Genomic DNA, 16,651 nt, shown 5'->3' on the forward strand with positions numbered 1-16,651 from the left:
CAAATGCACTACAAACTCATAACACGTATATTGTTATTTCTAGAGTTTCTAATTCTTTTCAAGTTTTAGTCTTTTTCTTTCGTTCCAGTTTCTATTTTCTACAGAAATAGAGACTAGCCTTTGCACCTGGGTTGTTAAATCCAAGGCTGGTTTGGGTCTATTGTTGTTAGTGCAGTACACCGATAGACATTAGTCAATTGCGACTAAACGTGGAGGCAATCTTACGAAAATGTTTATATTCAATGACAAAGATAAGACACATTGGAATCAAAAGAGTTCAAATATTGGCTATAAGGGAAGTGATTATTTCACCTCCGTCACGAGCTCTCCCAAAAAGTCAGCCTTCCATTTTTTTGAAGGACTGAGATTACAAAACATGTTTTCAGTGAGATTAATCTCAGCTCTACAAAAAAGAAGTGAGACTAATTTCTAATTTCTAGTGACGAGAACCCTATGTAATGTCATATGAGAAAACAAAGAAAGGGCTACTTTTTTCGATAAATGAAGTGGGCTCTTATAATGAATATTGTTGGTGGCCACATTTTATACAAGATATTAGATAGTGTTAATTATCAGGTAGGTGTTGTTCATCTTCCCTAGCCTTAGCTATGTGGCAGTTCCTCCGTCTAACTCATTTTCCTTGCCCTCTCAATGTTTCTTCTTCACCGGCTTTTATACCTATCTCTTAAGCAAGAAAAAGAATCTTGTGACATCCTACTATCACTGCCAAGCGACAGTCTAGTGTTTTTGACCTGTTTGCATCTGTCATTGGTGTCGTTGTCACTGTCACGCTAGTTTCCATAGTTGCGGCGACCACCGCAACGAATTTCATCGAAGAGACTGAAGAACATTTCCTATGTCCCTACATACACTATGTGCTTATATACACTATGTGCTTTGAACCATGGTTTTAAATTTCGACCGAAACCGAAATTTCGGAATTTCGGTAATTTCAGTCCGAAATTTAGATTAAATGCCATTTTTTATTTTACAAAATGGAATGTTACAAAATTTCAGAAATTCGGTCAAAATTTCGAGCCAAAATCCAAAATTTTTTGGATTTCGGTGGGGTCTGAAATCGGTACCGAAGCCGAAATTTAAAACCTTGCTTTGAACAACATTATCGTTCACTAAAATGTACTTTGAACAATGTTTCTTAACAATATTTCTTAAGAATGTACTCTCTTATATCATTGGATTTTTGTATTACGTAATAGAAGTAAGAATATAAATTACCAGTATATGAACAATGCCTAGGAACAATGCCGGATCCTTATTTGAGCAATAAGACACGAGAGAATATAAATATGGAGCATTAACTATTAGAGCCCCAACCATAGAAAGGGAATGATAACAGACTGATTATCTTTCCACCAAAATTAGGTTAGATTCCTAAATCTTTCTTGGCCACACTTTGGCCTTTCTTTGTTGCGGAGAACGACAAAAAAATCAAGAATGGTGTTTTTCAAGTTCCACCCACCTCTTCTATTTCCCACACACACAGGATATTTGCAGCATTCAGATTCTCATCTGCCCGTTTGAGTCTGAAAAAAGGGGAATGAGAAGTGATTATGAACATGCCCTTAAACTTTTAATTTCAAATGTATTTAAAAATTATCAATTCTTTTATGTATGATTTTTTTCATTTATTTTTAATCATGCTTAACCTCGAAACCATTTGCATTTGTTTTTTAAAGCATTTCCAAAGAGGCCCAAAGATTTTGCCTAAAGCAATACTTAGAAAAAGACAACTGAAGTGAATTTGATTCGAACGACAATTCCACCAGGATGAGAAGCTTTGAAGCTCCTTTTTTTTTTTTTTTTCCCTTGTTTCCCAGGAGAGGGGGAAAAACAGGAAGAGAGACGCGCAAATTGAGTTCAAACAAGATTTCTATGAAAAATAATTTAAGTATCCCCCTATGGCTTTTCTTCCTTCATCTTCCTTTCTAAAATGAGTTTCTAGCAAAATTTTGCTTGGAAGGGATCCCCAACATCCATCCGAAGGAGCTTGGGGGGCCTTTGCTCTCAATATACAGCCAAAATGCAATAGAGAGCACAAAGGTCTAGATGTGGTGCTGACTGCCTAAAAAGAGCATCATTCTCTTCATCCATAAAAAAATTTAAGAGAACATATTCTTTGGTTGCAATTACTATGGCCCTTGAGACAAATATGTGTCAAAGGAGATCACAAGCTGAATTCCTCAAGGTACTTTACACAAGATTTGAACAGTTGAGCAACCACAAAACACACAAGAAAATAGAAACCATGTAATATCAGCCCTTAACCTAAAAGGTTTAAGCAAGGATTTAAAACTCAGACTCAGATGAGAACCATGACAAAATGGGATCAACTCAGGTGAGTCAATGATTGGTGCGGTCAATTTTTCATTAACTCGGGTGAGTCAAAGAAGTCTTCGACTGTCTTGGTAGGGCAAAACTCGGAATCAAACAGAGAGTTTAAGAACTTGTCAAGCTAGATTCCTCAGAACTACTTTGGTATGCAACAACTCACAGTTGAACTGCAACAAAACCCACAGAAGAAAAAGAAATTATATCATATTACACCAACAGGTAATATCTCATATTACATCAACACGTAATATCGCAGTGAAACAGAAAATTGAAATTGAAAACTTATGCCTCATGGATTTTCTATGTAGTTATAAGACAGTTTTCCCAGGTTTACTGAGACAAATGGATGGATTTGGGCTTCCCTAGCATCAAGTGGATTCTCTAATAACTTAAGCTTCATCGGCTTAGATCCTCAACTTGGCTGTTTTCGATAAAATCAGTGTTTGGACTCTGCACGCAAAGCCTAACAAAACCCAAGTCATCTCCTCCAAGCAGTCAATCAATGAGATATTACCAACCAGCATACAGTGAATATCCCACAGAACATGGTATTATACTGACTCAAACCAATGATGCACCGCTTTTTTTCGTTTTTGAAAGATAATTTCATTGAAGAAGCGAGAAAATCAAAAGGGGCAGACAAATGTCTTTCATACTATTTTTTATTTCAGTTTTAACAGCTAAACACAGTAGGGAATTACAAAAATAACTCCACAACCTCGTATCAAAAAAAAAAAAAAAACGAAACCCGACTTTGGTGAAAGAAAACCCATTGTTAAATTCCTGTCAGCAGCAGCTTATCACTCCATTAGTCCTAACTCCAAATACATTGTCAAAACTATGAAGAAAAAACGATATTAACGAATACATAGAAAACACACACACACACACACACACACACACACACACACAAAAAAAATGCCCCAAAGTAGAAGTAAGACAAAAGGGAGAAAAAACCAAATAGTACAGAAACCACTACTCCCTGAATCAATCATCGACTCGGCCAATTCATCTCTGTTTTACCTTGGCAAAGCTCCCGTCCGTATCTGATTTCGGCCCTACTGAGTCCCTAAAAAGTCCTAACTCCAAATACATTGTCAAAACTATGAAGAAAAAACAATATTAACGAATACATAGAAAACACACACACACACACACACACAAAATGCCCCAAAGTAGAAGTAAGACAAGAGGGAGGAAAAACCAAATAGTACAGAAACCACTACTCCCTGAGTCAATCATCGACTCGGCCAATTCATCTCCGTTTTACCTTGGCAAAGCTCCTGTCCGTATCTGATTTCGGCCCTACCGAGTCACTAAAAAGTCCTTTCACTCACATGAGAAAGAGAAATTGACCGCATCAATCATTGACCTGCTCGAGTGGACTCAGTTTTACATTAGCCGACTTTTCGTCTAGGTCCAAGCTCTTAAACACTAATAAAAACTACATGAAAATTACTCAAAACGAATCAAACCCGAAAACGTGAAGAGGGAAAACTCAAAATTAAAGCGGGCGGTCTTTGCAAAACTAGATTTCATTTTCCTTCTAATTGTAAGATAAATGAGGGCTTTATAGAAAGAAATACAAATTGCTTCTAATTGTAAGATAAAATATGACTACAGAGACGGGGAGCACCTGAGCTGCAGAACAGAGAGATATTTGGAATGAAGACAAACAAGAAGAGGAAGGCCAGGAAAGTGGGTTTATATCAATCTAGAGTTACAGTTTGGAGAGCTCCTTGATTTTTCATATTCCCATTCCTTTCATTTCAACTCGAACTAGAAATGAAAATGATTGTAATTTGGGGCTAACTTTCTATTCACGTCAAATTCACATAAGGTTTGCCAATAATATACTTTAATATCGTGATATATTTAGGGTGAATGTGATTAAAAAATACGACCATATGAGAAATCTTACAGTCGTCTTTTTAATCACAAAAATCTGTGTATTTTTTACCTCACAAAGACAGTAAAAAGATGATATTAACATTATGAGTACTGAAACTACAAAATCACAAAAATAGATGCATGCAAGGAAATATGGAATGTAAATATCACAAAGATTGAGAACCTTATACCTGAAATTTTTGTATAAAATTTTTCCTGAGGTTTATAATCTTACATCAAGAGATGTTAACTAGCTTTGCACGTTTGCTTTTTTCATCCACCTCGACTCGTAGTCCCAGTCGAGCAATTTCAGGCATATCAACAGAGCCTTGAAGCTCCAGTTCAACCACTTCTTGTTGGTTTTCCACATTTCCCTCTAACAAATTCCTAACTGCCCATATGCCCCATTCTCTCAAGAAAGGATTATCTTCGTCAACAACACATTGTTGCAATAACAAGAGAATCCCTTTCTGCGATCTAATTTCATCTTGGACATGCTTTCTTCGGAATGTGCAATTGCCAATAACAGCAACTATTTCACTTCGATAACCTTTGTAAGGGCAGACCTTTCCTTGACTCTGTTCCTGTGCTCTGGATTTTCTAATGACTTCCACGGGCTCAAGCTCGGAAAGTAAACCTAGCAATAATGTCAAAAGCCCCGATGATAGCAGGGAATCAACAACAGGTAACAAATCAGTCTCAGAGCCTCCCATAGTTAGAGAGGATGATTTATTTTGAGCGTCTGGACCCTCGCGTGCACATATATCTCTCAGAATCCTAAGAGAGTACCTGAGTATATCAGTTGTAGGAGAGCGCACTGGCGGACTTGACTGGGCTCTAGCGACAGAATCAACGAATAAAGAAGCCCTCTTCAGAATTTCAAGAATAGAAAGTGCAAAATCATTTGAATCAATATGATCATACATTCGCTGAGTTAAAATTTCTGAAAGCAGACCCAACAGAAATGCTTGCTCCATTGTAAAAAGTGCATCTCTACAACTAAGCCCGCTGTTGTCTATGTATAAGCTGGTCAAGCTTAGCTCCAAAAACAACCGAGAGAAGTAATCTTCTTTGAAGCAGATTTTTGCCAGAAGCAATAGCAACCAATCTTCCCTAAAACCAACTGTTCAAAGCAAATTACAAAGGAAACATATGCACACTCAGTCTACTGATTAAATAAGTTAATAGATAAATAAATAATTTGAATCTTTTATCAAATTCCCAGCAAGAAAATAAGAAAATGTGATAGATGACCAAAAGAAAAAAGTTTCTTGTTTCAAATAATCACAACTAAAACAAACTTCCAACAGAAACAGCAAGGAGACTCACCCAGCATGTATTTCACATATTCACAGGAAAAAAAAACACCAAACACAGAAAAGCCCGTCAAACAAATCATACTTTTAGCCTGTGTTCAAATTCATCTTCTATTTTCCTGCTTTTTGACAGAATCTAATTCTTTAATCTAAATGTGTTCTGTCTCAACCATAGTTGCCACAGTGAGAAGCGAATACAAAAAGAGACGAGGGAAGCGAAAAGCTCTAAATAAAGTAAAGAAAAAATGTGTGAAGCATCACTGAAAGTCAACACGAAGAATATAAGAAGCCTCATTAGATGTGAACAAGTACCGAGAAAGAATAGGATTGTAGGAGGTTGGGGAGGAAGGATTAATATAGATAAGGATTACAAGTAGAAAAGAAGATTTAGCAACTAATTAGAATTACAAGTTTTAAGAATTTATAGCTTCACATGTTTCATTCATGTATATTCAATGTCATGTTTTTGGAAAAAGATCCGCATAATCTTCATTTTAAACTTAAGATGAGTTTTCACGTTTTAAATGCACTCTCTTTTTAAATACGTTCCTTCAGCATTATCAAAGGGAGAAAATAATTCTTTGAGGAGGAAACAATCACATAAACAGGAAGTGTACTCTTCATTAAGAGGAAACACGTAGGAAGCGTATGGGAAGCTTCTCAACTCAACTCAACAAAGCCTTTTTCCTAAACTAGTTGGGGTCGGCTAAATGAATCCTTTAGAAAAATTTCATGAAGAAGGTGAAAGGAATCTACCCGACTCTAATCCTAGCTCTAGTTGGGTTCGTCTACGTGGATCATTTGCTTCCATTCTATCCTATCCAAGGTCATGTTCTCTGTTATGTTCCTAGCCAGACATATCCAACGTAGGCCTTTGGAAGCTCCAATGAGAAGAAGTTACTCGTGCCAAGTTGATGGAGTAAATAGAGGTAGGGGTAGACCGAAAACAACTTGGGTAGAAAAAGTGAGGAAAGACTTGATGGCTAGAAACATAACAGAGAACATGACCTTGGATAGGAGAGAATGGAAGAAAAAGATCCATGTAGACGAACCCAACTAGTGACAAGATTAGACTTAGTCAATATGAGCCGGGTAGATCCTTTCACCAAATCACCTTCTTCATGTAAATTTTCTAAAGGATTCATTAGCCAACCCCAACTAGTTTGGGACGAAAGCTTAGCTGAGTTGAGTTGAGCATTTCATATAAAAATATAAAAACTTAAAACATGTAGTTATTGTAATGTTGTGGTCGCAATATTCAGAAGAAAAAAAATATAAGAGACCCAGAAATCCTAAAGTATTGGAATCCGAGACGTGTCCAACACGGATTCTTCGCCCGTTCAGAAGAATCCATTTAACATAGCATGCTAGGCATGAGGTGTAAACTAATGGCCCCACCTTATGAAAATGTGGGTTGTGAAAACAATGAGACTCATCCCATGCATGGGCTTTTTGGAGATCGTGGGACCCACCTTATCATGAGGTAAAATGGTGGGACCGACATGATATGTATAGGATTTTAAAGTACAAAAATAGTGAGAGAGGGAAAAGAAGAAAAAACATAAAAAGAGACTTACCAAATTTCTCTCTCTATCTTAATCATCTCCTCCCATTTTTTCTCATGAAAACCCAAGTGCTTAACCCTAGAAATTCAATTTTATTCAAAAAATACACTTACCTATGGATTTCCCATTGCTTATCTGTCAACAAATAATAAAGATGAAGAATGTGGGCCGTATTAGAAGTACACAAGCCGAAGATGAAATAGGATTGAAAGGTGGTTCTAGGGTTTCTTTGAGAAGCTAGGAAAGGGCAGTTCTAGGATTTCTTTGAGGATGAAATAGGGTTGATTCGAGCTGCTTTTCTTCAATATTGCCAGCGAGAAAAAGATGACCGGTTCAGAAAGGATTTCGCTCCTTTCTGTTTGGGAAATTTTTTGAAGAAGAGAGTTCATACCAGCCTCTTGCAAATGCTTGCCCAAGGTACTCCCATAGGTTCCTCTCTATGGTAAATCCTTTTCTTCCATGCCAATAGACATATTTTTGTGTCTGTGCTCCGAGCATGGACATTCCGAAGCCACCCGATCCAGGAAAATGCTGAAATCTCTTGTTGGATGACCTTCAAGCAAAGAGAAATCAGGAAGAAAACTCGGAAGTAAATCCTCCAGGGGAAAGCAAACTGGTTTAGAAAGCCAATTCCTCCCCAGGAAAAACCAAAACATCAAAAGGAAAGAGTCTCTCAGCACCCATCCAACCCCATAACATCAGCGGACAAATGGAGGAAAAAGTGCCTCGGAGACTATTAATAGGCCGATTTTTCAGCCAAAAGCTTGAAATGGAACTACATCAAGTACAGGAAGAACCATTTCGGGGAACCTCCAAGAGACAATAGAAAGCTTCCCCGAAGAGGAAAGTCGTTGGACCCATTGCAAGACGCCAACCAAATTGAAAGAATCTCAGTTGAGATTTCAAAAAAGGCAGCAGACTTTCAAAGCCCTCGGAGAGAGGGTTCCTAGAGAAATCAAACGGGGAGGCTAACAGGATGGAATCATCTCTTGAGAAGCTCCACATCAACTCACCCCTCCAAACTAGGGTTGCAACTCGGGTGGGGTTCACCTGAACTCGTTGGGTTCAACCCGAAAATAGTCGGGTCGGGTTGGGTGTGGTTCAAGTCGGGTTCGGGTTGGGTTTTCCTAACCCGGGTTGAGTTCGGGTTGAGAGTTTGGGCAACCTGACCCGAATGAAGTCTGGCATCTTCTTTTTTTTTAATTATTTTTTGTTTTTAGTAAGCTTAAAAACTCGGGTTGGGTCGGGTTGGAAAAAAGGGTTCATCAGGTTGGAACTCGGGTTGGGTCGGGTTCGCATTGGCCTCAACCCGACCCGAGTTGCACTCCTACTCCAAACTAGAATACTTAGAGCCATCAAAGGAGGATATTGAACTAGGGAGAGTTTACTTCAAAGATGAAGATCCTGTAGGGGAAAACGTAGAACGCAACGGCGACAAAACGCGGAATGCGACCAAGGTAAATATGAGTCGACTCGAGGGAGTCCACGATGACGTGAGAGTTTTAAAACTATGGTTACAGAGGAAGGACTTCTCCAACAATGGACCATAGACATCCCCATGGAAAGAGAGAAGCTCACCACCATTCCCATCTAGACCAGGTTCCCTGGGCTTCACTTGAGGTACTGGACACCCCACGGTCTCAGCAAAGTGGCAAGTATTGTAGTACGGCCCTGTACATGGACTGCAGATGCCGCAAGACTCAGCTGCGCTCAAGTCTGTGTTATTCGTTTCGGCTGAAGACCCTCCTCCGTCCATCATCCATATTCAAAACCCAACAGGTGCCCACCCTCATATAATCGAATATGACTGGAAGCCGGCAGCCTGCACATTCATCAGGATTTTAGCCATTCCACCAGAAGCTTTAAACTTTCCATAACTACTCAGGAAAAGCCTATGAGAATGGAATGGAGGCAAGTTCAAAGGAAATATTTATCCCAATACTGAAGCAAATGTTAATAGAGATAGTGGCTGGGGAAAGCCAGAGGCCATGATCAGTAACCAAGAGCAAAAACTGGGAGATCCACCTGAAACAAGTAGCAAGGCAATCAATCCTCCACGCAGACCACTATTCAGAGGTGGTCTCAACAGTCCAATACTAGAGTATAGCTCACAAATCACCCCCCTCTCCAATAGCTTCGATATATTAAGCAATTCAAAGGATGAAGAAGAACGGGAACCTCCTCTTGAAACATAGAATTCGCAAAATCACCCATTAGATGAAGAATTAACCAGAAGCTGGGAAGAAGGCACCTCTGAAGATGAGGAATCATGTGAAGAAGGAAATCACTCATTGAAATACTCCTCCGACAATGAAGGCAATCCAACAGATACTGATGATCCAGAAACAACAAAGATGAGCCCGGGAGAGAGAAAGATGGAATGGAGGCAAGTTCAAACGAAATATTTATCCCAATACTGAAGCAAATGTTAATAGAAACAATGGAAGGGAGATTACTATCAATCCTTCGAAATCAATCGTTGAAGATGAGTCTGGGAGAGAGAAAGCTCCTCGGCAAGAACCTAGAAAAAAGAAAGCATAATAAGTGGATGAGCAACATCTAATCAATTTGATCCCCATTGAGTAAGAGGACAATGAAGGAGAGGGCCTAGAACTAGAGGAATCAAATGTATCGTTCTCTGAAGGTGAACCATGGCAGAAAGTTACAAAGAAAAATTGCTTAAGGTCAGACGCTCCCAAAGATCCCAAACATGCCCCATAAAGCTATAGCCGATTATGTAACTCAAGAGCATTGAGAAGTTCGAACTCTTAGGTTTAATGTTGTCTTTATCTAACCAGAGTTTTTGGATCTCCATCTCTCATCTTTTCCTAGTTGGGGATAGCAGCTTGTACTTATGAATGTAACATTTTTATCTAATAAACCGGTAGGGGTCCCGCCAAACCACAGCTTACCCATAAAAAAGAATATAAAAAAAAAAAGCAGAAGACCCTATCTTTTGGAAAGATAAATACATAGGTGTCCGTAGAGTACAAACAGAAATATAAAAAAAAATTCAACCAAAAAAAAAGAATGCAAACCTAAAAGTCAAACCTAGGCTTTGAAGTTTGTCCATCTTCTTTCCTTGCAGTTAGACATATTTCTGAGATTTGGGTTATATTTCTGAGATTTGGGTTTTGGATCTGAGACGTTTTGCTTTTGTTGAGGGGGGGAGGGGGAGATGGAATGGGACGACTTTGGAGGAAGATGAGAATTTGATATAGTCAAAATGCTAGTAAGTTAGCGCTGATCACGTATCGGCGGAAGGGGATAATCAGCTTTCGGAAGAGGAAGTTAAGGTGCGATCAGAAGAGTTTGAGGAAATGACAAAAACGCGAAGTATGTTGGGATTGGATACGAAGAAAATGTGGAAGATCCACTTTCTACCTGGAAGTGTGAGTTATGTGGGTGAGTCACAATGTGGTTTGTGAATCACTTATTTGGCACCTTTTGTTTGGATTCAATGCAAGTTAGGCTATTGGGTTATGTAATGGGGGAATGGGAATGAGTAGCATATAGCTGATATGTAAGCTAATTCTACTGTATGTACGGGGCGGTACTGTTGTAGCCTGTTAAGGGACAACTTGTCCCTTATTTGGCACTCCTTGGAATAATAAATGTCAATTTTCAAAAAAAAAAAATGCTAGTAAGCATGAAAGGTAAGATACGGTAAGGACATATCACAATAAATCCCGTAATTAACCGCAAGTTAATTACGGGGGGGGGGGGGGGGGGGGGGGATGGAATGGGTCGACTTTGGAGGAAGATGAGAATTTGATATAGTCAAAATGCTAGTAAGTTAGAGCTGATCATGTATCGGCGGAAGGGGATAATCAGCTTTCGGAAGAGGAAGTTAAGGTGCGATCAGAAGATTTTGAGGAAATGACAAAAATGCGAAGTATGTTGGGATTGGATAAGAAGGAAATGTGGAAGATCCGCTTTCTACCTGGAAGTGTGAGTTATGGGTGAGTCACAATGTGGTTTGTGAATCACTTATTTGGCACCTTTTGTTTGGATTCAATGCAAGTTAGGCTATTGGGTTATGTAATGGGGAAAGGGAATGATTAGCATATAGCTGATATGTAAGCTAATTCTACTGTATGTACGGGGTAGTACTGTTGTAGCCTGTTAAGGGACAACTTGTCCCTTATTTGGCACTCCTTGGAATAATAAATGTCAATTTTCAAAAAAAAATGCAAGTAAGCATGAAAGGTAAGATACGGTAAGGACATATCACAATAAATCCCGTAATTAACCGCAAGTTAAATTAGTGGGGAAAAATGAAATTAGTAGTGGAGCAATCAAACCGTTTATTAAGGGCAAGATAAATTAGTGGGGCAAAACGAAATTAGTAGTGGGGTGACTTTAGAGGGAAAACAGATTTCAAAAAAAAAAATTTATTCGTCGTAATAAATAAGGCATGGCAAAACCGACTCTAGCATAAATTAGAAGACGCAAAACTGACTGAGTAAGAATTACTATTAAAAAAACCGACTAAGAAAAAACGTAATTAATATGGCCCCACTCATGTATGCATGAGATGTTATATGGTGGGGCCCCACCCAATGCATTGGTTTGGATAGATGGTAGGGCCTACCCATCAAAGTTGGGTTAAATGATGGGCTCTATCCCATAAACCGTATGGTTTGGTTGGAGATGGTGGCCCCATACAATCAAAACATGACATGTAAATTGGTGGGCCCCACCCATGCTATGCATGGGTGTTGAAAAACTGATTTAGTTAGACAAAACTGAATGCTAGGGGTGGAAAATTGAATGTTAAAAATAGAAAAACGATTTAATTAGTAGGTGACAAAATTTATTTATGGGGGTGTTTTTGTAGGGACATAATCAATAGAGAATATTTTGGAGGGCGATTTTGTAGAGGTGATAAATCCGCAAAACAAAAGGAAAATCAGATTTTGTAGGGATGTGGTGAATACGGCAAAACCAAAGTTTTGAAGGGGTGGCAAAACAAGATCAAAGCAAAAGCAATTTAATAGGGAAGGACTTTTTCCAAAAAAGAAACTTGGAAAGGCGAATGACAAATGGAAAGAAAGTTTCTTAGTATACATTATAGATAGATTTTAAATATGCAAATAATGGTTATAACGGTGGTGTTTCTAACTTAATTATGGCCTCCAAAGAGGTCTAATATCCCATCTAAAGATAAGATTAACTTAAAATAACCTTATTTGCAAATAAACATCAATTTTAATCAACCTATTTATCTCGAAAGCGAAAATGAAAGAAGGCTAGGCAAATTGGGACTTGATATCACCTCGGATTGAGTCCTAATCGGATAGTAAACGAGTCCATTCTGAGTCACGATTCTCCCAAACCCTCAAAACATGAAACAAAGAACTTCACACGGAGTCAGGGACCGATAAGGTCCTGTTTGGATTACAAGAAAAAAAAATTCACATAGAAAACGTTTTCTTAGAAAAAAATTTCCCACGACTTTGAGGGAAATGATGCGATTACAGTTAATTTATCATAAATTGAAGGTCACTCTATGTAAGCATTGATTACTTATGTGTTAAGAAAAAAAGGTAAATGATACCAGCACAACCATTTTTTGATATTTGCACTAACTCAACTTGTCTTTTATTATTAAAAGAGCTGTCAAAAGCACATAACAGTTCCCAAAAAGCTGTCACGAACAAATAAAAAGTAAAAGACATCCCGAATTTGCGCAATTATAAAAACATGGTTGTGCTGATATCATTAACCAAAAAAGTTAAAGTATCAACTTTAACAAATATCTTTCCCTTGCAAACTTTTCCAAAAAAAAAAAAATTTTCATCCAATCCAAACAAAGGAAAAGAAAAAAAAATTCACCTGAAGCGGCGGTTGTGAGAATCTCAGCCACAATAGGCAACCTCCGACTGCCACAAAGCTCCTCCAATCGCTCATTACTCTCTCTACAACACGCAAATAAAACCATACACAAAGGATCCGAAACTTCGGATCTTCGGATCCGACAAATCTCATCAAACCCTAACGGAAAGAACTTATCCCAAACAGCCGATCCATGCTCAAATCCCGCCATTGATACGTTCCCTAAAAGCTGAAGACCAATACGAACCACATCGGGATTCAAATCGGCCGATTTTAAGACGGCCGATACGATCTCAACTCCTTTTTGTTGTACAAACGAGGTCTGATTTAAGATCTCTCCTGCACATAGATTGCGAAGGATTTTGAGCGAGGAAAGGAGATTTTCAAGAGAGATTGAAGGGGTTTGAGAGAGTCTGATTAGAGATGAGAGGATTTCTTTTTTGGATGAGAGATTTGAACGGCCTTCGGGGGTTCTAGAAGCTTCTAGAAAGAATTCTAGGGTTTCTTCTAGGGTTTTGGTGTTGGTGGTCGAGATTAGGGTTTGGAGACGATTTTCAGGGAGATCGTTCGCCGGAGGGACGCCGACGGCGTCTTGCTCTTCCGCCAACGGCGAGTGTTCCATGACTTAGGACTGAAGCTAACGTACGCCGCTTAGTAGGGACTGAGACTAACGTGCGCCGGTTGCGTGATTCCACGGAGGTCACGTTTAAAAGCTTTTTCACGAAGCGGAACTTTTGTAGGAAGAAGAAATATATGACCGTGGGAGGGGATACGTTGGATTTCTGTTTCGTATAAAGCCAACACGTGGCATGTTGATATATTGATCAGGACCGTTGATCTGAGAAAGATAGTGTGGCGGCCCCCACACTATCAATGGTTCAATTGGAAGCCATGTGGTTTTGGTAATTGAGATCTTAAATCACAGAGGTACGCTAATTGCTTAACTCACAGGAGCCGTTGTAGAAAAGGCCTAGAAGGGCAGCGCTATTGGAGCCACGTCATTGCTTTTATGATTATGAGTGCCTTTATCAATGCACCCAGGATGACGTGGCTCCAATTGTGGGCTCTCGTGAGTTTGGAATCCCACTAAATAACATATGCCTCATGTCGGCTTGAAAACCAATGGGAAGACGCACACGCAAGGGTGGCAAACTAAACTTGGCTTCAGATCCGTTTGGAGGAAGTTCCTCCAGAATCCTTGCTAATAGTGTAATAGCAAGGGGTGTGTAAATATCAAATCCTCCACACTCCCTGCTATTAGAGGTTACTGGAGGAACTTCCTTTCCTCCAAACTGTTCTAAAGCCAAGTTTTGTTCCAAGAGTGGCCCATTGGACGGCATTGCATGTTTGCCATAAAGAGGTAGTTAGGGAGGTCTTGAAACATTTGTGTCCTCTTGCCACTCTTCCACTATTCTCCGAGTGCTAATTCTAGACAAATCAAATCCTTGTCTCCTCTCTTTTGACTTCTTATTCCACCAGTCAAGGTAATAGTTATAAATAGTTATCGACTCCTGGAAAAAGGTAGAAGAATGGGACCCATTATGGGACATACAATGCTGTGAGGGCTCTTAGCGACATTGATAGGTTATGCTCATCAACGCCTGACCCGGAAATGTGGATCATCCAAGGCACATTAACATGGCGTACTACTCGAGACACCCCAACATAACCAAAAGGAGATAATACACTAATGTTTCCTAGGGATTTATCAAACAGTCTCCTAAGGCCATCTCTGGCTGCCAATTTTTTCCCCCCCATGATAAATTAGTGCATCCAAGTGGTGAGAGAGGGGTAGGGCAGGAGTGGAGAGGGAGAGATATTTTAGAGAGCAAGATCTGAATGGGGTGAGAAGTGACTGAAAATCAAGAAAAAGTCAGATATTATTTTGAGTAATGATGACGCCCAAAATCTGACTGCACGAACTAGCTTCGCAAAACCTGTAATCCTGCGCTCACAAAAAAAGCGTCAGTGGGCCCGGAGTTGTGGCTCCGGACGGCCACTTCGACACTCAAGTCAGGGATGGGCAATCATAAACAATGGACGGGGAATGTGAGAGGGCTAAGTCAAATTACCAAACCAAAGAAGAAGAGAGGGAGAGTTGAATGCCTTTGCTTGAGTGCGTAGCCCCCTTTTTATAAGGGAGGTGATGGCGTCTGAATCCGGGCCTGCGATCGAGCGGTCAGTAGAGGGCCTCCGCGGGGTCTGCAATCACAAACAAAGGGGGTCAGGGGGTCCGGGGTGGGTCCCGTACGACCACTTCGACACCCAAGTCAGATCCTTTGACCAATCAATATAAAGGACAGCGAGAAGAGGAGGGGGTTTGATCAGGGTTACCATGACCAAGGCACGGGTTCTTTTCTGGGTGTGCGGATGAGTGGGTCGGAGGGGACTAGCAGGGAGAGTAGGATCAAGTTCCTAGTCTCCTCTGTTGTTGCCTCGCCTCTTTTTCTGGTGGTTATGCGGGAGTTGAGAAAAAGGATGTCTTTCAAAAGCGTGGGATCCTTCTTTTCTTCCCTTCCCTCCCTTTTAAAGGAAGGCGCGCGGACCTTTTCATTATTATGGAGAGAAAACCTTCATTTGCAGGATTGGGCCTTTCTCCTGCTCTGCCAGCGCGTGTGGCTTTGCCGGATAATTCCTTCCATAACTTGTGATGATGAGGTCTGGAAGGCGAGAGAGCGACACGTGTCGTGATCGTATGGTCTTGCCGTTTCCCAACGCCTTTCTTCATGATGTTAGGCTTTATTGGTGCATGGACGACACGTGGCGAGATCTGAGAGTAGCGCCGTATTTGTGTTCTATCAGGAGGAGATTCACGATCTTGGAGATATCAATCGTGCCGTTGATTTCGCCCACATAGAGCATGATGGCTGGAGAGTAAGATCGTAAAGATATCAATCATGCCTTGGATTTAGCCCACTTGGAGCGTGATGGCTGGAAAGTAAGATTGTGGAGATATCAATCATGCCTTGGATTTAGCCCACGTGGAGCGTGATGACTGGCGAATAAAATCGTGGAGATACGATTTCCGTTGATTCTGGGCGGAGATCGTGGATGGTGACTTAGGCAGGATGTTTTGAATTCAAAAGTCGCGCCTTACATGTAATGGCTGTCCGGATTAGTCGTTTGGGGGCGACATCCCCGCGATTGTGTTCAACTTCCCTGGTAACTCGATACCGGTCAAGGGAGAAGTATCAAGGAGGCCCGGAGTTGTTCGTTACCGAGTGTTACTGCGGGGGTTATATCGATCCAGTTGAGTGGTGGAGAAGAAGTTTGAGGGTCAGTACCGGATATACCGATTTTACCCCTGACAAGTAGTGTTTCTTGTTTCATGTTTTTTGGCCACCTCTTACCACCACTTGGAGACACTAGTTTCCTTATTTTTTAGCCACTTCACATTTCAACCGCACTACCACTTGGGGACGCCAGGTTATCATGAAAAATTCATGGTAGCAAAGTGTGCCCTAAATGTTGCCACAAGTACGGAAGTAGGGCATATTTGTCAATTTCATCAAAAGAGGGTGATATTTTATCATAAAAAAAGATAGTTGTTAATGGGAAATGATAAATTCGCACCCACTGAAGGATGATTCGCTCCCATCTACGTGAATTGACGTCAGCCTAAGTCTGACGAAATTAACCTTACAGGGGTGCAAATCATCCTACGGGGGCTGTGAATTTATCATTCCCCTT

General features: G+C 40.2%; 1 protein-coding gene across 1 annotated transcript; it reads right to left on the bottom strand.

The window, feature by feature from the left end:
* Positions 1 to 2,076: 2,076 nt before the first annotated feature.
* On the bottom strand, positions 2,077 to 13,829 carry LOC143863630 (uncharacterized). The gene is made up of 3 exons (XM_077374355.1): positions 12,962 to 13,829; positions 4,434 to 5,365; positions 2,077 to 2,519 (listed from the first exon to the last, which is right to left on the bottom strand). The coding sequence occupies exons 1-2, from the start codon at positions 13,581 to 13,583 to the stop codon at positions 4,479 to 4,481; spliced, it is 1,509 nt and encodes a 502-aa protein (XP_077230470.1). The 5' UTR covers positions 13,584 to 13,829; the 3' UTR covers positions 2,077 to 2,519; positions 4,434 to 4,478.
* Between the last annotated feature and the right edge of the window lie 2,822 nt (positions 13,830 to 16,651).

This window comes from Tasmannia lanceolata, unplaced genomic scaffold (assembly GCF_043159265.1).
Source record: "Tasmannia lanceolata isolate RefF3 unplaced genomic scaffold, GAP_Taslan_0.1 ptg000044l, whole genome shotgun sequence".
NCBI lineage: Eukaryota > Viridiplantae > Streptophyta > Magnoliopsida > Canellales > Winteraceae > Tasmannia > Tasmannia lanceolata.

Excerpts from the sequence above, each read along its gene's own strand:
- LOC143863630 (XM_077374355.1), bottom strand. The coding sequence starts at position 13,583 with ATGGAACACTCGCCGTTGGCGGAAGAGCAAGACGCCGTCGGCGTCCCT. Across the intron at positions 5,366-12,961 it reads TCTCACAACCGCCGCTTCAG|TTGGTTTTAGGGAAGATTGG; the intron begins GTGAATTTTTTT and ends TGCTTTGAACAG.